The sequence below is a fragment of the Lepidochelys kempii genome, chromosome 5, assembly GCF_965140285.1.
Source record: "Lepidochelys kempii isolate rLepKem1 chromosome 5, rLepKem1.hap1, whole genome shotgun sequence".
NCBI classification, from domain to species: Eukaryota; Metazoa; Chordata; order Testudines; family Cheloniidae; genus Lepidochelys; species Lepidochelys kempii.
Genome location: NC_136384.1, coordinates 83,016,381 through 83,037,630, shown reverse-complemented (window position 1 = coordinate 83,037,630; position 21,250 = coordinate 83,016,381). Strand labels below are relative to the sequence as shown.

At 39.8% G+C, this 21,250-nt stretch overlaps 1 protein-coding gene across 1 annotated transcript in view; it reads right to left on the bottom strand.

Annotated features, from left to right (window-relative positions):
* Nucleotides 1-723: 723 nt before the first annotated feature.
* CHSY3 (chondroitin sulfate synthase 3) overlaps nucleotides 724-21,250 on the bottom strand; it is a 264,748-nt gene continuing 244,221 nt past the window's right edge. The window contains exon 3 of the mRNA XM_073344875.2: nucleotides 724-3,748. Within this exon, the coding sequence (XP_073200976.2) occupies nucleotides 2,186-3,748 (1,563 nt within the window). The 3' untranslated portion in view covers nucleotides 724-2,185. The remainder of the gene's footprint in view (nucleotides 3,749-21,250) is intronic.

The following is a 21,250-nucleotide window of genomic DNA, read 5'->3' as shown; positions in this document are numbered from 1 at the left end:
ATGTAACTATGAAATTTACTTTCCCCAAACATTTGTGTCAGCAGCATTGAACTGGCCTGCAGGAAAAGGAGAGAAGAGGAGTCCCCCAAGGTGGTCTGGGTAATTGTAACTCATGCTCTATCTACCCACCTCCACCAGCACCACCTCCTTCTTCACAAAGATGAAGGGTGATGGTAATAGTCTTTTCTCACTTGAAATAAAGGGGGTTGGAAGTACCACTGCCATCACTTCATGTTGTGATTTTTTTAAAATGAGCTCATCTGTTTCAGTGCCTGGGCTGCTGTATGTGTTGCCCTTTGCCTATTGCTACTTCTTGTGCTTGAACTTTGAATTAAACATACTACTGTACTATGAATTCTGGGGTGTCTCAAAGATCATGCCTCCTACCATGACAGTACATTACATTGAAACACAAGAGACATCAGAGGGCAACTGTGGCCAATCCTGGGCCCAAATCCTCTGTCCCCACTCTTCTTCACTGGTGATGCCTTTTCCTTGCAAGGATTAATTTCTAGATTTGAATTCTATTGAGTCTTCTGCCATCCAGGAGGGATCTGTGGGATCTGTACTTAATCTGCCACTGTTGTAGGAGTCTTGGGTGGCCAACAGGTCTTCAGGCCTCTAGGAAATTTCCCTGTATGTCTGTACAATAAATATTAGTCACTTGGAAAGGGAATGCAAAAGGGGATGAACATAGTCAAAACAAGTTTGCAGAAACATATGAACAAATACTTGAGGAATTTTTATTTGCATCATTTGCCCAGCTCTTCTTGCAATATAGTCTGAAGTCAACTGCATTAGTTATTACATCCATCCAACATATTAACTCAAGCTTGGCTAAAATTTGATGGTTTCGTATACTTTGTGAGTTGTTAGCAAAGACTCTGAGCAAAATATTCTAAATGTGTGTCAAAAACAAAAAGGAAAAAAGAAAACCTGTGCAAGAAAACACCACCTGAAGAGAAAACATGTATGTTTAAAATGATTACATATTTTCCCTATACAAAAAACGTAAGTATAAAAATTGACTTTATATTTATTGTTTCTTATGTTGGTTTCATTTTAAGTATTCCACAGATCCATAATATGACAATTTCAGGCTGTCCAGAAAGATAAATCTTAACACAGTCCTATAACTTCCACTAGTATAAATATACTGGCAAGGAACTTTGACCAGCAGTAGAAATGTTCATATTTAAATAATTTTTTTTTTACAATTTTTGAAATTTTACAATGGTTGGTTTCTGAATACCAATATTAATGCACAAATGTAAAAAAAGGCAATTTTAATTAACCTTTTGTCACCCTTTGTATCAAGTGCAGCTTTATTAAAGGAACGTAAAAGAAAATCATGTATATATTAGAGACTCATTTTAAAAAGAGACACAGCAACTTATTCTATGTTTTGAAAAAGAATACTGTATGTCTACACTTTATTATAAATAATCATGTTCTGTCATAGTTTCTTCTTGCCAGCAAATGAAGGACATTTTTTCACAAAGCTTCTAAAATGTACACGAGTATTTGATTAAATCACATTCCCTTGAGAAAATAAAGTTCATTCGCACAGAGCAGACAATAATGAGGAGCGCATTATTACAATAAGACTTTTAAGGACCTCGGTAGCCAGTACCAGTTGCATTTGGAAAGACACTCCTCAGTTTTTCTTTTTTTTAAAAATAAAGGTACAATCATAGTTATTAATTTACTTTAAAAATTCTTAAGATGAAGAAAAGTAGTGTTTATATATATATAAGTCCTTGTATAAATTATAAAACTCAAGTTTATGTTACAGAGTTCCTTCCCCAGAGGAAGCATAAAGCACTTTTGTGGTACCTTCACCAGTAAATATATGTATCACATTAAGTTTGACAAATACAACAAAAACTGATATTGCATCCTAAAGCCCAAAGAGAACATTCGTTTGATGCAGTGTCTCATGATGGATGTGCTCCGTGAGATCATTTGATATCCTTGAGTTCGGTCAATTTTGAATAGAGGGCATAGGAAAGTAATACATCTAATCAGTTCAGTAGGAATTGGAAATAGTGTACAGCCGTCTCATCTTTTTTGAGGTCAACATACACCCTTTGGAAGACAAAGAGGAGTTTAAGAATATGACAGTAAAATAAAAACAACAATAACAATATAAACTCCCCCCCAAAAGGCAGAATGAGCTGGAATGTCAGGAGAGAGTTCGATTGTACCTGACACCTAAATGTTTTTCTAGCCAGAGTTCAGCCAGCTGCATGGTAGAAGCAAATGTACTTGCTTTGGACCCCAAGCACATTTTGTATTGTTTAGGGTCTAAATTTGGGTCACACTGAACTGGATGAAAAATGTGTACAACTCCAACTTCTTGACTTCTAAAAGCCGTCAGCCCAGAAGCTATTACTTTAGTAAAGAGATCTACATCCTCAAGTCCCCAGCCTTGAATTGAGGTATCAAATCCACCAGCACTCAGTAGATCACTTTTGTAAATACAAGTGATTCCAAATCCATAGTCTCGCCAAAATCCAGTTTTCTTTGTGAAAACAAAGTTACTGTCGCCTGGAGGGCTGCCTCCATATATTACTTTTGGATCATATTGACTAAAGATAATGGGATAATAAACCTGCTGTCCTTGAATAGTATTATCTCTGCATCGTTGGAGAAAGTCTGGTGTGAATATCAGGTCAACATCACAGAATAGCAGCAAAGTGTCATTGTCAAATTGAGATGAGGCCATTTCAAGACCTAAACCTCTGGAAAACTCTCCTGTCATAGAAATTAGGGTCATATCTGCCTTCGGATACTTATTATGATATTCTTTAATTAACTCTCTGTGTTTGCTGGAATCTTGGCCAGAATCAGAACTGAACAGAATTACTGCCAGCTTTACATTCTGCCTGGGAATAACACAAGTCTTTTCAAAATTCTCCATAAATCTTAAGAAAATGTCATATCTTCCTGTGAGAGGGACAAGAATATGTATTTTCTTGTCACTATGTCCTCCTATTTCTTTGGTGTCTTGGAATGATGAAAAAATCTTTAAAGAATTTGAAAGAAAAGAGAAAGACTGAATATCACTGTTAATATTCTCCACAAAGCCTCTTACATCCAGTTCCTCTGCCTCTTTGAAAAAAGGCTTGCTAAACAATTGCTGAAGGTAAGCATGACGTCTCACTGGAACCGTAAGTTTTCTTCCTTTGTGTCTTTTGTACAAAAGCAGTAAATCCAGGATGTACTCCACTCCATGCATAGGATCAACCCTACGGTAGCCATATTGTATTTCCTTGAAATCAATAAGCCTTCCTCTAGATTTAGAGTTCTCATTTATCATTTCCATTACTTGCATCACTGTGTCATCCAATGCTGCCCGCAGAATGCTATTAATGCTTTGTCTGGGTGGTTGATTCTCAGCCACAGCATAAAGGAGCTTACCTGTCAGGAATTCCCATTCAATGACTTCATTCCTTTCACGGGGCTGGAAGCGATTGAAAGAGGGCATCATTCCCAGCTGCTGATCTTCCTTATTTATTTCACTGTTACTGAGCTTACTCATCAGGGCACTTTCTCTATGGAGCTGGATCGTGCGATAGCGTAGTTCTGAAATTTTGCGGCTCAGTATGTAATTGTGGAGTCTATATTGGTAGGCTGGCCTTTTATTAGGATGAAGTGTTATAGCTGTGTGTATTTTACTGTTGTGAAGATCTTGGATGTAACCCTTCCGATTGTGTTCATAATTTTCATGGAACAATTGCTGCATCTGGAGAGGGAAGAAAATAAATGCAGTTAGGTAGGAAAAATGTTAAAAAATGCAAGCCAATGAATACCTGCTAACTTACTGTGGTTTACTTTTCACATCACAGTTTTAAAGTTAATACTGAATATTAATTATGCATATTTGATTTACTATCTATTTAAATTCCAGTAGTGCCTACAATGGGCAAATAATGTCTCATAAATAAATTGACATCTTGTGCTTATTGTTACTTATTCTACCTGGAAAACTGGATATCATGTTTTTAAGTTCATGCACACAGTAGCAAATCATGTCAGGGATTCTTAGTAGAATGTCAAAACTTGTATTGACTTCGGCGGGGGCAGGACTAGGCTCACAGATGACATAGAGGTTGAATTTTGCAAAGCATTCAATTCCTCTCATAAGCCTCTATCAATATATAAATCATCATTTGTACAGATCCTTATTGCACAGTTATTACAGAGGCTAAAGTGACTGAGGCCTTTTTTTTTTTTAAACAACAGAAACTTGAATTTATGTCAAGGTACACCTGAGCAGCTCCAAATAGCTAATAATTCCTATTGCAACAACCAAATGGATAGAGCTTCTTAACACTGATTAATCAAATTAACCTCAGTTTAACAAACTTGTTAGTTTTTGTTCCACAGAATATGATTAAGTGACCGCATTATAATCACTGGGATACAGAGCTCTGGCAGTGATGCAAATAGCAGCCTGCCCAATCAAACTATACCGGTCATGCTAGTATCATTTACTGTGACTCACTATTGATTTCTGAGGTAAGAACATCCCACTTCTCTCAGATTACTAATTGTAATTGTAACTAGTGGTTAAAGCACAGGACCAGGAGTTAGAAAATCTTGGTCATATACCTGCCTATGCTACTGACCCACTCTTGAGCATGTCATTCAATCTTTCTCTTCCTCTTTTTCCCTGCCTCATAAACTGTTCTGAATGTTCATTATTGTTTGTAAAATGTGTTAGTACTCTCTTAAATGGGAAGCAATAAAAAAAAGTAAAATATTATTAACCCTTCTTAAATACATTTAAGTCACACCATCCTTTGCTGAGATAACAAACACTGACTTTAATGGGAAGCATGTTCCCAATAATATAACAGAAAAGAAAAAACAGGCTGTTTTCATTTATTTGATTAATGGGAAACAGCCTGGTCTGTAATTACATTATATAGAAAAGGGAAAGTGTTCATTAGATAGGAAATGCTGTTCAGAGCCTTGTTGGTGAACTGAAGCACTAATTAGATCTTGAGGTTTGTATTGAAGTCTGTCTTCTATGCACCGCACACATCAGCAAAGATGACATCTGATAACAGAACAAACAATATCCCAGCTTCAAAATGTTTAACTAATTCACTTTTGTACAAACCTCTCTCGAATGGGGATCCTCCTTAAATATTTTGCTACTCATAGATAATATTAACCTATTATGCTAAGAACCAAGAAAGCCAAACTGTAATAGGCCGATTAGCAAAAGATCCTACAGCAGAAAATACAGATCATAATATTGAGAAAAGATGTTATTAATTTCATACATGATTTCAACATATTGCTATTTTTTCTTCTTCTTCTGTAAATGAATTTGCTTGTATAAATAAAACAATTATTGTTAGTCACCTCTGTATTTGAGATCACCTTGCAGGGTCCGAGAGCCTGGGCTTCAGCCTGAGCCCATATGTCTACATCACAATTAAACAGCCCCTTAGCCCAAGCCTGACAAGAGCGAGTTAGCTGGCACGAGCCAGCTGGCACGAGCCAGCCACAGGGTTTCAGTTGCAGTGTAGACAAAGCCTTAGATGGTGCAATCATCCTTAAATTTTTCCTTAAATTTTCAATCTCATCCTTCATTGTTATCCTGCTAAATTTGTGGAGAAAAATGCTTTTTTGTGAAAAGTAGGAGGTGATGGTAGTGGTAAAGGACCTACTACAAAACCTGCTTCTAGCCCTGGCAGCTGTAATTAGTATAGCAACCCTTTCTGTATCTTTCCATGCATTCTTGAAAAGCTCAGAATCCTGAAAATAGGTAGCTATTATTGAAAATATGTAAAATGTTTATTATGGTAGTGCCTAAGGGCTGACCAAGTGTGTGCACCCATTGTGTTATGTGCTGTAGAAATGCAGAGTAGTAAATGGTCCTTGCCCTGAAGAGCTTACAGTCTAAACAGAGAAGACATGAGTAGGATGGGGAGAAGGGTAGAACACACAAGCAGAGTGAACAATGTGATGGCAGCAAACAGCATGTTAGTTCCATTATTATTATTTGGGTGGGTACACTTAAGAGGGGATACATTAATACAAAGAAAAGGGAGGGTATGAGGGAGTGAGGAGACATGGCAGGGGAAAAGGGGCAAGACGGGCAGGTGTGTAGTGAAGCTGAGGTGAAGAAACTGTAAGGAAAAGGGAGGGGGAGAGAGCTGCAATGCAGAAGGGTTAGAACAAACAGCCAAACAGCACAGGGCAGAGGCAATCCAATCAAAACTATAGAAAGTTCTCTGAATACCCAGAAGACGTTCTGCTTTGGCTGCTTCTGCCCCTACTGGCTGGAGCATTTGACTGGTGAGGAGAGGTACCAGCTGGGTCCCTGGGGCTATGATTGATAGATCTGTACAAGTTATTAGTGCATTGCAGCAAACTCTCATGTCCTTTGGAGAACAGGATTAGAATGCATCATGACCTTGATAAATTGGAGAATTGGTCTGAAATCAACAAGATGAATTTCAATAAAGACATGTGCAAAGCACTGCACTTAGGAAGGCAAAATCAAACGCACAGCTACAAAATGGGGAATAATTGGCTAGGCAGCAATACTGCAGAAAAGGATTTGGGGGCAATAATGGATCATAAATTGAATATTAGTCAACAGTGTGATGCAGTTCCAAACAAGTCAAATGTCATTCTGAGATGCATTAACAGGATTGTCGTATATAAGACATCGGCGGTACTTTGCACCCCTCTATTTGGCACTGATGAGGCCTTAGCTGTACTGTGTCCAGTTTTGGGCCCCACACTTTAAGAATGATGTGGACAAATTGGAGAGAGTCCAGAGGAGAGCAACAAAAATGATAAGAGGTTTATAAAACATGACCTATGAGGAAAGGTTGAAAGAACTGGGCCTGTTTAGTTTAGAGGAGAATAAACTGAGGGGCAACATGATAACAGTCTTCAAACCTGTAAAAGTTTATTATAAAGATGATGGTGATCAACTGTTCTCCATGTCCACCAAGGGTAGGACAAGAAGTTATCAGCTTAGTTCGCAGCGAGGAAGATTTAGGTTAGATATTAGGAAAAAGAATATTTAAGCCCTGACACAGGTTATCTAGGGAGGTTGTGGAATCCCTGTTTTAAGGGAGGTTTTAAGAACAGGTTAGACAAACACTGGTCAGGGATGGTCTAGGTATACTTTTTCCTACCTCAGCATGGTGGGAAGGAATAGATGTCTTCTTGAGGTCCCTTCCAGCCCCAGATTTCTATGATTCATCGAAACACTAGCATCTTAGTATACAATGGACTAGATCCTCCATTGATTTTAATTGACACTGATTCGTGACATGAAGTAAATGAGCTATAATAAATAATACCATCTGAGGTTTGGGCCCAGTGTGTCCAGATCCTGATCCCACTCAAGTCCGTGAATGAGGAGAATCCTACTGAATTCTGTAGGAGCAAGTCCAATGTGTTAATTTTTCATAGGACTTTACTCATTTTTTCTGAAGAGATTGCTGCCTTTTGAATGATTCTTACAGCACAATTAGCAATACAGTTGGCAAGAATTTCTGAATGCATCTCTTCATGCCGGCTGAAACTAGAAGTTGGCAAGAGATGTGGGCAATCCAATAGTGCTCTAAGGAACTCTGAGCTACAAGCAGTAGAAAAAAACATGGTGAGCTGAATAACAGTGAAGACAATATTTCCCTGTATGCTTCAATACAATAGTTATGTAAGCATAAGGTAATTTGCATTGCAAATCTTCAAACTCATTTTAATCTTTGTGATTTACTGATATAATAACAAATGAAAGTCCTTATTACATATAATGCAAATGCCCAAACCATCCGTCTTTTCTTATTACCAAACTAGTTTGTATTAAAAGACTGAATGCAAATGGTGCTTTTTAAATTAAGACCATTTCTCTCTGAACATTGTTTATAAAACTATTTCCTTCAGTTAAAAGTCCAGGAATGAAACTTAATCCTTGCCACAGCCCTACTTTTTTTTTTTAAATGTACCATAATATTATTATAACAACAGCATTTTATCTGCCTTATGGAACAACCAGCCTTTCTTAGAACAATGGGGTACTTTTTCATTCCTATCCTCCCCCTCCCCCAGATAGTTAAAGATTGGGTCTCATCCTGCATTCCTGAGCATCCAATGCTCCCAGTGATTTCAAAGGGAATTTTGAATATACAAGGAATACAGAGCTGGGCTTGTAGTGATCTGATCACATAAGATCAGATCACTACAAGCCCAGCTCTGTATTCCTTGTATATTCAAAATTCCCTGTATTCCTTGTATATTCAAGCTCTTTAAAAAAACAATTCACACTGAAAGTGTATAATGCCCTCAGAGACCCTCTAGTCACAGAAATCTTTTGAACTGAGAAAATTGTGGCTCTTTATGTTATCACTACATATAGCTTCTTCCCATAGTCTGATCCATAGCGTAAAATTGATTTTACACCTGTAAAAACAATGGCTTTACTATTAGTGTTACATTTGTGTATAGCTCATCTGCATTATGCACTACAATGTTGCAGGTGTCTTTGCCAACCAAACTGAAGTGTGAATTGAGTCTATTATTTCAATTACTGTAAGGATTACTGATCATGGTTTTTTGTACCATGTACATTCTGTTATGTCAATATACCCAGAAACAATATACATTGTAGTGCAGCTGTGGACATGGTAAAAGTGACTGTAAAAATGGTATTCTCTTACACAGCAGATCTGCCCTCGCTGAGTATTGTGAAACATATTTCCTTACTCTAGTGGCAAAAATATATACTGCCGAGTCAATGCAGCTCTGGAAAAAAAGCTGGATTCTATTCTGTATTACACATCTTCAACAGAATTGTTAGATAACTTACAACTGCAGAATCTTTATGAAGTTACGGCCAGGATGAAGAGAGCTTGATTGTTTCACCCCTTGTTAAGCATGCAGGGCTCAAAAGTGGAAAAAAATCATTATTGTGGGCCAGATTATTCCACGAGTAGTTTCGTTGTCAGTGGAACTATTCAAGAAGTATTATGAGTAAGGGTGACAAATTTCTGATCCTCGCTTACCAGTAAAGATTTGTAAACTGGGTATATGTGAAATATAATAAAACTCTGCAATACCATTTTTACAGGATCAGTTTTCAAAGTAGAACTGAACTTTAAGTAATGATCTTAGCTCTTTGAATTTCCTGGCTTTTGTGAGTTTGATTTAAATTCATTAGGTACATTATCTTTTCATTTCCTTTCTAATATTGGTCAAGACTTTGCATGTACATCAGCCCAGCCATTGTGAGACTAACCACTGTCAATCAAAGGTTCTGATAAGTTCGATAAAATATTGTTACTCCATTAAGACACTGGTTTTTTTGACGTTCCATGTTCCGTTTTCTGCTCATTACAAACAAACAAATAAACAAACAAACCAGTGCCTCCCTATAGTGTTGGAAACACAATTGTAGAAGAGTGCACAAAAGATATTGACTCCGTGGCACTCTATGTAAACTCCTTTATGCAGATGCTTCACCTAAACACATACCAAAGAAATCAGCAAATATGTAACGTGGTGGTGGGCGGGGGGGGGGGGGGGGGGGAATCACATGAAGAAAGGAATTGGAAAGATTTTATTTCTGTAAATATCAAAAAGTTTCATTTTGTAAATTAGTAAATTCCTGTGAAGGCAATCTAGTTCAATATACAGTGCATTTAAAAGCCATTAAAGTGATAATATATAAAGGGAAAAAGTTTAAGTTGAATCTGCATGTCACATAAAATTGCTTGATAGTGAAAACATTACACTGAATAAGTCAATAGCTTTATGCAAACTATGCATTTAATATTTTTATAAGCTTACTTTTGGAGTATATACTGCAGATTAAAAACTGGGACTTACTGTCGCTCTTTCTAGGCCTACCAAATTCCCGTAAGGAACTGGTTGCAGTTAGAATACAGGCAAATTATAATACTGTTTCTTATGTCCTGCAGGTCAGAACACTTATCTGACGAGTGGGTAAAGGCAAAACTAACCCCTTGGGGATGCTTTGTGCATACAGGATCTAGTGGAGTGGTTCTCCTAAGTTCTTGTCACAACTTCATGGTTGCTGAAACTGAGAGTGGTGTTTCTTCAGGAAAGTTCTCTTGCTCATCTTTTGAAGATGCTTTGCCTCAAAGATGCCTGGTCTGGAGGGTTTTCCTTGAATGAAGAGTCTTCTTCTTCACTAACTGAAGACTTGTGGCAGATGTTAGTTGAAATTCAGTTTGAAGATTCAAGAGAATCCTCTTACTGCACTTGCTTTTCATTTGTTTTTGAAGTCAACTATAGATCAAATTTCTTTTGGGTTAAAGGCTGAAGAATTTCTCTATTTGTCTGCATGCCTTTTTAAAGAATCTTATATGTAAATCAACTGATAAGGCTATGACTTTGATTAACTGCCTTTTTCTTGTCTAAGCTTGCTGGCAGGTGACATTTATTTACAAACGAATCTAGTGGATTGGGAGTCTGTTTCCTGGAAACTTTCTTTTCATATCCAATTCAATTTCATAACAGTTCAAGCTGCATAAAATCCTATATATCTAATTAGTTGTGTGTGTGAATACTTTGAATGTTTAAAGACAATTTTCAAATTTCCTAAAGGTTATTCAGGTCTTGATCAAGACTTATTGAAGGTCTGACACATGCGAATAAATTTACTCATGTTGAGTGGTACTTTACTTATTATGTAAGGGTTGCACAATACAGCCCTCTAATATGTTCAAGTTTGCACAAAATCAATTTATTCCCAAATTGTAAGACCAAAATTTCAATAATTTCATTTTTAGCTTCATAAAATGAGTCATTGAAACGTACAGTAACTCCTCACTTAACGTTGTAGTTATGTTCCTGAAAAATGCGACTTTAAGCAAAATGATGTTAAGTGAATCCAATTTCCCCATAAGAATTAATATAAATGGGGGGGTTAGGTTCCAGGGAAATTTTTTATTGCCAGACAAAAGGCATTATATACATTTTAAACAAGCAATTTAATACAGGTATAAGTTTTAAACAATTTAAAAAAAACAATTTAATACTACAATCATCATTGCTAAGTATGAAGCTTGGTTGAGGTGGTGGAGTCAGAGAGTGGAAGAGGGTAGATTGTCCGGCTGCTCCTCTTGCTGAACTTTCTGAACTCGAAAAAACACATCTAGAGATTGCTGTTTTGCTTTCCTTTTTTTTTCTTGGTAAATTTCTTTATAGCAAATCATTAGAGGACGTTAAGTGGGGAGTTACTGTATAAATTTTATTATTCAGTATCTGAAACCATTATCAGTCAACTCATTGAAAGATTTCAAAATCTATCAAAAGGATTCTCAAGTACTATTTAATATAAACCCTTACTTTAAACGTTAGATATAATACCATATAGACTTAACATATCTTAAATTTTAAAATAGAAAGTGTGAAGCAAAAATTTCCCCACTGGTTCTTAATTTCTTAAAAAAGGAGAAAAATACCCTGACTATAACTTATTAAAAATACATGTGCAAAACCTAACCACAATTTTTTTTCAAAAAAGGTGATTTTATATACCAGTTAGAAAAAGAAAAATGAATAGCTGTCTTGTAGTAAACAAGTTTTAAAATGTATAATTGAGAAAAATAACTTTTTCCTTAAATTTGAGGAGAGAGAAGAGAACATCTATTTTCCTATTACCTTACAGGGTATGTATGTCTGTTTTGCACGTATTTTACAAGTGTTATCAAATCAAATATTTACTTGTCAGTAAATACATAAATAAATTCTTAACACATTATGTTATAGAGGTACATGCCTTAAACTGCACCTTTTCACTTACATTATAATACATAATCAAAACGTGTACTCAAAGTGCAACACGTTTCATTATGACGGCCTTAAAGACCCATATGCTCCTCGTCCCCCAACTCTATCAATTTTTAAGGCCTTAAATAAACCTTAAGATGGGCCCTACTCAAGTTAATAAGCCAAGAACATAACTGATGGTCAGATTGTGTTTTGGCACTATGTATTTCTACTGTCCTGGGCAGGTAGTAAACTGAAACTTACAAGACCATTGATAGGCTCTGTTGAGGGAGTTATAGGACTGTCAGCAAGGGCTGCATTCAAGACTGGAGTAGACAGAGAAAGGGAAAATATAAATTAGCTTGTCATTTTTTAATTTAACATTTTAAAAAATGAATAAATGGCCTCTGCAACCATTGTGAAATTAGTTTTGAAGATATCATCGAAACAATTGGAAGAGGTTAATGAAATTTTTATCTGAGCCTAAGCTGGAGTCCTTTAAATATATTCAAATGTCAATTAATAGCATGAAATCTGATTTCACATTTCCAGTATTGGGTATATATTTGAAACTTAATAGTTCAGTGTTATGTGAATAACATTCCAATTTGGTTAACAATATATCCCATTTTATAGTTCAGATATTCTCTTCATATTCAAGAAATGCGCAGCCTATGCATTAGCTCATTGCAATGACCCCAAAATCTGAGCTTCCACTGCAAACCCCAGAACAACCCCCCCAACTGTACAGCACAGATGCTTCATTTTTTAATGTAAAAGTATTATTAGCTTGATCAGAAGATTTAAATACTCCACTACATCTCGGGAATTTTGTTCACTGTATGGTCACATTACACAGCATTGCGCAATCCTTGACTGGGATTCCTAGGTGTTACCATAATATAAACAAACAGCATCAACATATAATTTCTTTCTTTTTTTATATATGTTTGGCTATTACAATGTAATAAAGACAAATTATTCTTTCTGCAGTCAGTATTCTCATATGCCCTAATGGGAAATCTTTATACAGCTGGGAGAGAACCTTCGTTATATGGTACAGGGAAACACCAACCCCTAGAATATACAATAATGGGTAAAAGAATTATAATGATCAGTCCACACGAAAAGCCTTTCTAAAACTTTATTTTACAAGCCCAATCCTCCATTTAAAACATTGGGAGTTTTGCCTTTGCATACTATAGTAGTACTAGGTATAGGGTTCTAAAACATTTTGTTCTTCCAGTTGAAAAGTAAAATCTAATCAAAGTCTTTGTGTTGTAAATAAATTGCGATGCAGTACAGAGGTTTTCTATCTTGTAGTGGCCTGTAGTGACCTTACACGTTCAGTAGGTTTCATCCTTGAATGAGTTCAGTCATAAATCTCTTAACTTGTAGTAATTGATGTGATAATTCAAGTGTGAGAGGGAAAAAAATTTGAGGGCACCTTCCACTATTGCTGATTCATACCACTGGAACATGAAATCACTGGACTCCAGGACCACAAACCAGCCCTAAATTGAGCTGGACTATTAATAAGCCTTCTCTGCGCAATTAGTTGGACACCCACCTTAAAAGAAGAAAAAAAGATGAGGATCTAAATAAAAGCAATTCTTTGCATTTAATATTAACCAAATATTAATCATTATAGTATGTATAAAGGAAATGGTCTGATGTATTATATGTCAGTGCAATTAATTATTCAAACACAAATTTGTTTAGTCAGTACTTGTTTGATGGTGCATTAAAGTCTGCTCCGGAATTATAACGATGATAAAAAGACACCATGAAACTGAAAATTTTCTCTTTTAATGCCACTTTGTACTCAGTGCTGCTGGGGATTTTCTGTATAATTCCTCCTGATACTAATAAAATAAATGAAATGAGTACAAATGGCATCATCATAGCTTCCAGAAGCCATACAAGTTTTTGAAAAGCTTATACAGTCAACTATATATAGTCAAGAAATCTCTCCTATTAAGGCTATTGTCAAATTTACTTATTTATTTATTTAGAGTTAAATAACAAAAAGATGCCTATCCAAGGCTCTAGGCACGCTACCATATCATCAGTAATACAGTAAAATTCCAACAGCATTAATCAATTGGTACAGTAATTCAACCAGCCAACCACCTACAAAAACTCCTTTCTTCTGCCCATTCACCATGTGGGAAGCATACTATAAAGTCCTCTCCAAAAAGCCTATCAAACATAGCCCTTGAAGCTTCTTGGGAGGTCACCAAATCTGGGATATTTTGGACAAAGGGAGGTGTATGTACGAGGTACAGTACACTTGACAGTCAGGTTCTTGATACAGTCTATTTCTGGGAAAAGGAATAAGTATTGTAGAGGCAGACATATAACAATTGCACATTTTTTTTCTTTTCACATGGAAACAAGCCAGGTTAGAGGTATGCAGGGTTGTTGGGATTTTTTTTTCTTTCTTCTTCATACTTTCCAGAATTTGGCAAAAACTATAGGAGTCAACAGAAATAGTCATATTCTCTTGCTTAAGCTATCAAAGCTAATGACACACCTTCATTTTCAATTAACCAAACGGCTTGGTGCAATAACATTTTTTTCTGAATATCACCAGGTCTAAAACTATACAGTGATGTTCATCAGTCCCCATAAAATTATCCAATATGTACCATATGAAGAAAGATATGCACTCTTTCCAAGCATGGAAGCACATCATTTCACTAAGTCCATAACCAATAGCCACTAGTAGACTACCAATAGCTCGGCAAGAATGAAAATCTAAGTCAGCACTTTGCCTCTCTTTGTCTGATCATTTCTATGGAGACTTTCCCCCTCAGTTATATGCATAAATGAAAATTTTAAAAATGTAAAATATTTTCATATCTGAAATTTTTCATAACTCATAATGGCAAATCAGATTAATAAAAATAATTACAGCACTGGAATAAGACAGTTTGCTTCTAAAATAATTGATTATTCTGGGAAAAATGGAATTGGCTGCAAAATCCCTCTAAATCTATCAGTATTTCCATATGATCCATAAATTATAATACAGCCAAAATTTGATTTCTTTTGAGACACATAGGATCATACACTTTGACTCTCCTTTACGGCTCATCAGCTGTACGTTTTTTTAAGATAAACAGCTTTTAGCATATAGTTACACAAGTACACTTTGACAAACGGCTGCCCCACCCCTTAAAGAAAGTCTTGATAGAATGCTCTAATTATGTGGAAAAAATTAAATATAAAGTTGCATAACCAACTAAAAGACACAAAGAATCTCTACACTATCACTGAACTCTAGGGGATCCTACTTAAATTATATATAAGTGGAGTTGCTATAGCTTCTTCTGAGGAGCAGCACTATGAATTCTGATTTTAGAAAGATACTATCAGTTTAAAAAAAAATCACATTGTCCGAAATGTTTTACTTATCTGTTTCAAGTAATGTCTAAGCCACCTATAGCAAAGTTATTTGAAATAATTTTTTTTTAGATATTTTTACTTTATTTCGTGTGTTTGACAGCACTTTGTGTAAAGTCAGTTTGACTATTTCCCCTGTATAATAGTCTGTTACCCCAGTTGGGTAGTTCTTCCACCCAGCAATGGAAAGAAAAGCATTTGAACAGACAAATAAAATTGTAAAAGACCAAAAATTGTGGGAAGAACTAAGGGATAGGTGTTCTTCCTGAGAATACTTTTAACTTATATTTTAAAACTGATAAGGATTCAAGCTGACAGCATCCCTTTTAAATCACATTTACTTAGATTGTAAAAGTCTGTCATTGAAACCTTTAGGGCATTTTAGAGGAAGCTAAATGGTTTCTTTGCATCAATCTTCACCACAAAGGAACTTGGGGCGATGCCCTTGATTTACTGTTTTTAGGTTACAATGTCTGAAGTATGAAAAATCAAAGTATGAAAAGAGGAGATGCTGAAGGAATCTGAAAAACAGTGAGTCAACACAACAGAAGCCACACATCCAAGAATTATGAGTAGGGTCCTACCAAATTCGTGGCCATGAAAAATGCATGAGGAACCATGAAATCTGGTCTCTCACCATGAAATCTTGTCTTTTGGATGTTTTTACCCAACACTATACAGATTTCATGGGGGAGACCACCGTTTCTCAAATTGGGGGTCCTGACCCAAAACAGAGTTGCAGGGGGGTCGCAAGGTTATTTTAGGGGGTTGCGGTTTGCCACCCTTACTTCTGCACTGCCTTCAGAGCTGGGTGGCTGGAGAGCGGAGGCTGTTGGCCAGGCACCCACCTCTGAAGGCAGTGCCCCACCAGAAGCAAAGCAGAAGTAAGGGCGGCATGGTAGAGTATTACCACCCTTGCTTCTGCGCTTCCGCCTTCAGAGCTGGGCGGCCGGAGAGAGGTGACCGCTGACTGAGGGTGCAGTGCAGAAGTAAGGGTGGCAATGTTGGATTATATTAAAGAAGTTCTGTATTAAAATCACAAATGAGTTTGATTCCCCAAAGTTTAAATTCCAGGGTATTACTAATTAAGAGGTCTCTTGGTTTTTGGTACTGTTTCTCTCCCTCTATGTGTGAAACTTGCAAGCTGCTAATTGCGTTAGTACATTCTAAGACAGAGTCTGTTCTCAAAGCAATTCACACAGAAAGAGACTCAAAGGGTATGTCTACACTACGGAATAAGGTCGAATTTATAGAAGTCGGTTTTTTAGAAATCGGTTTTATATATTCGAGTGTGTGTGTCCCCACAGAAAATGCTCTAAGTGCATTAAGTGCATTAACTCGGCGGAGTGCTTCCACAGTACCGAGGCTAGAGTCGACTTCCGGAGCGTTGCACTGTGGGTAGCTATCCCACAGTTCCCGCAGTCTCCGCTGCCCATTGGAATTCTGGGTTGAGATCCCAATGCCTGATGGGGCTAAAACATTGTCGCGGGTGGTTCTGGGTACATATCGTCAGGCCCCCGTTCCCTCCCTCCCTCCGTGAAAGCAAGGGCAGACAATCGTTTCGCGCCTTTTTTCCTGAGTTACCTGTGCAGACGCCATACCACGGCAAGCATGGAGCCCGCTCAGGTAACCATCATCCTATGACTCCTGGGTGCTGGCAGACGCGGTACGGCATTGCTACACAGTAGCAGCAACCCCTTGCCTTGAGGTAGCAGACGGTACAGTACGACTGGTAGCCGTCATTGTCATGTCCGAGGTGCTCCTGGCCACGTCAGCTGGGAGCGCCTGGACAGACATGGGCGCAGGGACTAAATTTGGAGTGACTTGACCAGGTCATTCTCTTTAGTCCTGCAGTCAGTCCTATTGAACCGTCTTATGGTGAGCGGGCAGGCGATACGGACTGCTAGCAGTTGTACTGTACCATCTTCTGCCAGGCAGGCAAGAGATGAGGATGGCTAGCAGTCGTACTGTACCATCTTCTGCCAAGCAGCCATGAGATGTGGATGGCATGCAGTCCTTCTGCACCGTCTGCTGCCAGCCAAAGATGTAAAAGATAGATGGAGTGGGTCAAAACAAGAAATAGACCAGATTTGTTTTGTACTCATTTGCCTCCTCCTCTGTCTAGGGGACTCATTCCTCTAGGTCACACTGCAGTCACTCACAGAGAAGGTGCAGCGAGGTAAATCTAGCCATGTATCAATCAGAGGCCAGGCTAACCTCCTTGTTCCAATAAGAACGATAACTTAGGTGCACCATTTCTTATTGGAACCCTCCGCGAAGTCCTGCCTGAAATACTCCTTGATGTAAAGACACCCCCTTTGTTGATTTTAGCTCCCTGAAGCCAACCCTGTAAGCCGTGTCGTCAGTCACCCCTCCCTCCGTCAGAGCAACGGCAGACAATCGTTCCGCGCCTTTTTTCTGTGCGGACGCCATACCAAGGCAAGCATGGAGGCCGCTCAGCTCACTTTGGCAATTAGGAGCACATTAAACACCACACGCATTATCCAGCCGTATATGCAGCACCGGAACCTGGCAAAGCGATACCGGGCGAGGAGGCGACGTCAGCGCGGTCACGTGAGTGATCAGGACATGGACACAGATTTCTCTGAAAGCATGGGCCCTGCCAATGCATGCATCATGGTGCTAATGGGGCAGGTTCATGCTGTGGAACGCCGATTCTGGGCTCGGGAAACAAGCACAGACTGGTGGGACCACATAGTGTTGCAGGTCTGGGATGATTCCCAGTGGCTGCGAAACTTTCGCATGCGTAAGGGCACTTTCATGGAACTGAAGGTGCATGAATACCAAGATGAGAGCAGCCCTCACAGTTGAGAAGTGAGTGGCGATAGCCCTATGGAAGCTTGCAACGCCAGACAGCTACCGGTCAGTTGGGAATCAATTTGGAGTGGGCAAATCTACTGTGGGGGCTGCTGTGATGCAAGTAGCCCACGCAATCAAAGATCTGCTGATATCAAGGGTAGTGACCCTGGGAAATGTGCAGGTCATAGTGGATGGCTTTGCTGCAATGGGATTCCCTAACTGTGGTGGGGCTATAGACGGAACCCATATCCCTATCTTGGCACCGGAGCACCAAGCCGCCGAGTACATAAACCGCAAGGGGTACTTTTCGATAGTGCTGCAAGCTCTGGTGGATCACAAGGGACGTTTCACCAAGATCAACGTGGGATGGCCGGAAAAAGTGCATGATGCTCGCATCTTCAGGAACTCTGGTCTGTTTCAAAAGCTGCAGGAAGGGACTTTATTCCCAGACCAGAAAATAACTGTTGGGGATGTTGAAATGCCTATATGTATCCTTGGGGACCCAGCCTACCCCTTAATGCCATGGCTCATGAAGCCGTACACAGGCAGCCTGGACAGTAGTCAGGAGCTGTTCAACTACAGGCTGAGCAAGTGCAGAATGGTGGTAGAATGTGCATTTGGACGTTTAAAGGCGCGCTGGCGCAGTTTACTGACTCGCTTAGACCTCAGCGAAACCAATATTCCCACTGTTATTACTGCTTTCTGTGTGCTCCACAATATCTGTGAGAGTAAGGGGGAGACGTTTATGGCGGGATGGGAGGTTGAGGCAAATTGCCTGGCTGCTGGTTACACGCAGCCAGACACCAGGGTGGTTAGAAGAGCACAGGAGGGCGCGGTACGCATCAGAGAAACTTTGAAAACCAGTTTCATGACTGGCCAGGCTACGTTGTGAAAGTTCTGTTTGTTTCTCCTTGATGAAACCCCCCGCCCCTTGGTTCACTCTACTTCCCTGTAAGCTAACCACCCGCCCCTCCTCCCTTCAATCACCGCTTGCAGAGGCAATAAAGTCATTGTTGCTTCACATTCATGCATTCTTTATTCATTCATCACACAAACAGGGGGATGACTACCAAGGTAGCCCAGGAGGGGTGGTGGAGGAGGGAAGGAAAATGCCACACAGCACTTTAAAAGTTTACAACTTTAAAATTTATTGAATGACAGCCTTCTTTTTTTTGGGCAATCCTCTGTGGTGGAGTGGCTGGTTGGCTGGAGGCCCCCCCACCACGTTCTTGGGCGTCTGGGTGTGGAGGCTATGGAACTTGGGGAGGAGGGCGGTTGGTTACAGAGGGGCTGCAGTGGCAGTCTGTGCTCCAGCTGCCTTTGCTGCAGCTCAACTATACACTGGAGCATACTGGTTTGGTCCTGCAGCAGCCTCAGCATTGAATCCTGCCTCCTCTCATCATGCTGCCGCCACATTTGAGCTTCAGCCCTGTCTTCAGCCCGCCACTTACTCTCTTCAGCCTGCCACTTACTCTCTTCAGCCCGCCACCTCTCCTCCCGGTCATTTTGTGCTTTCCTGCACTCTGACATTATTTGCCTCCACGCATTCGTCTGTGCTCTGTCAGTGTGGGAGGACAGCATGAGCTCGGAGAACATTTCATCGCGAGTGCGTTTTTTTTTCTTTCTAAGCTTCACTAGCCTCTGGGAAGGAGAAGATCCTGTGATCATTGAATGCAGCTGGTGGAGAAAAAAAAAGGGACAGCGGTATTTAAAAAGACACATTTTATAAAACAGTGGCTACACTCTTTCAGGGTAAACCTTGCTGTTAACATTACATACATAGCACATGTGCTTTCGTTACAAGGTCGCATTTTGCCTCCTCCCACCGCGTGACTACCCCCTCAACCTTTCCCCCTCCCTGTGGCTAACAGCGGGGAACATTTTTGTTTAGCCACAGGCAAACAGCCCAGCAGGAATGGGCTCCTCTGAGTGTCCCCTGAAGAAAAGCACTCTATTTCAACCAGGTGACCATGAATTATATCTCACTCTCCTGAGGATAACACAGAGAGATAAAGAACGGATGTTGTTTGAATGCTAGCAAACATACACTGCAATGCTTTGTTCTACAATGATTCCCGAGTACGTGTTACTGGCCTGGAGTGGTAAAGTGTCCTACCATGAAGGACGCAATAAGGCTGCCCTCCCCAGAAACCTTTTGCAAAGGCTTTAGGACTACATCTAGGAGAACCGCAAATGCCAGGGCAAAGTAATCCTTTCACATGCTTGCTTTTAAACCATGTATAGTATTTTAAAAGGTACACTCACCAGAGGTCCCTTCTCCGCCTGCTGGGTCCAGGAGGCAGCCTTGGGTGGGTTCGGGGGGTACTGGCTCCAGGTCCAGGGTGAGAAACAGTTCCTGGCTGTCGGGAAAACTGGTTTCTCTGCTTGCTTGCTGTGAGCTATCTACAACCTCCTCCTCTTCATCATCTTCTTCATCCCCAAAACCTGCTTCCGTATTGCCTCCATCTCTATTGAAGGAGTCAAACAACACGGCTGGGGTAGTGGTGGCTGAACCCCCTAAAATGGCATGCAGCTCATCATAGAAGCGGCATGTTTGGGGCTCTGACCCGGAGCGGCCGTTCGCCTCTCTGGTTTTCTGGTAGGCTTGCCTCAGCTCCTTCAGTTTCACGCGGCACTGCTTCGGGTCCCTGTTATGGCCTCTGTCCTTCATGACCTGGGAGATTTTGACAACGGTTTTGGCATTTCGAAAACTGGAATGGAGTTCTGATAGCACGGATTCCTCTCCCCAAACAGCGATCAGATCCCGTACCTCCCGTTCGGTCCATGCTGGAGCTCTTTTGCGATTCTGGGACTCCATCATGGTCACCTGTGCTGATGAGCTCTGCATGGTCACCTGCAGCTTGCCACGCTGGCCAAACAGGAAATGAGATTCAAAAGTTCGCGGTTCTTTTCCTGTCTACCTGGCCAGTGCATCTGAGTTGAGAGTGCTGTCCAGAGCGGTCATAATGGAGCACTCTGGGATAGCTCCCGGAGGCCAATACCATCGAATTGTGTCCACAGTACCCCAAATTCAAGCCGGCAACGTCGATTTAAGCGCTAATCCACTTGTCAGGGGTGGAGTAAGGAAATCGATTTTAAGAGCCCTTTATGTCGAAATAAAGGGCTTCATTGTGTGGACCGGTGCAGGTTTACATCGATTTAACGCTGCTAAATTTGATCTAAAGTCCTAGTGTAGACCAGGGCAAAGCAATACTCTAACAACAGAAACAGCACCCAGAGACTCCCC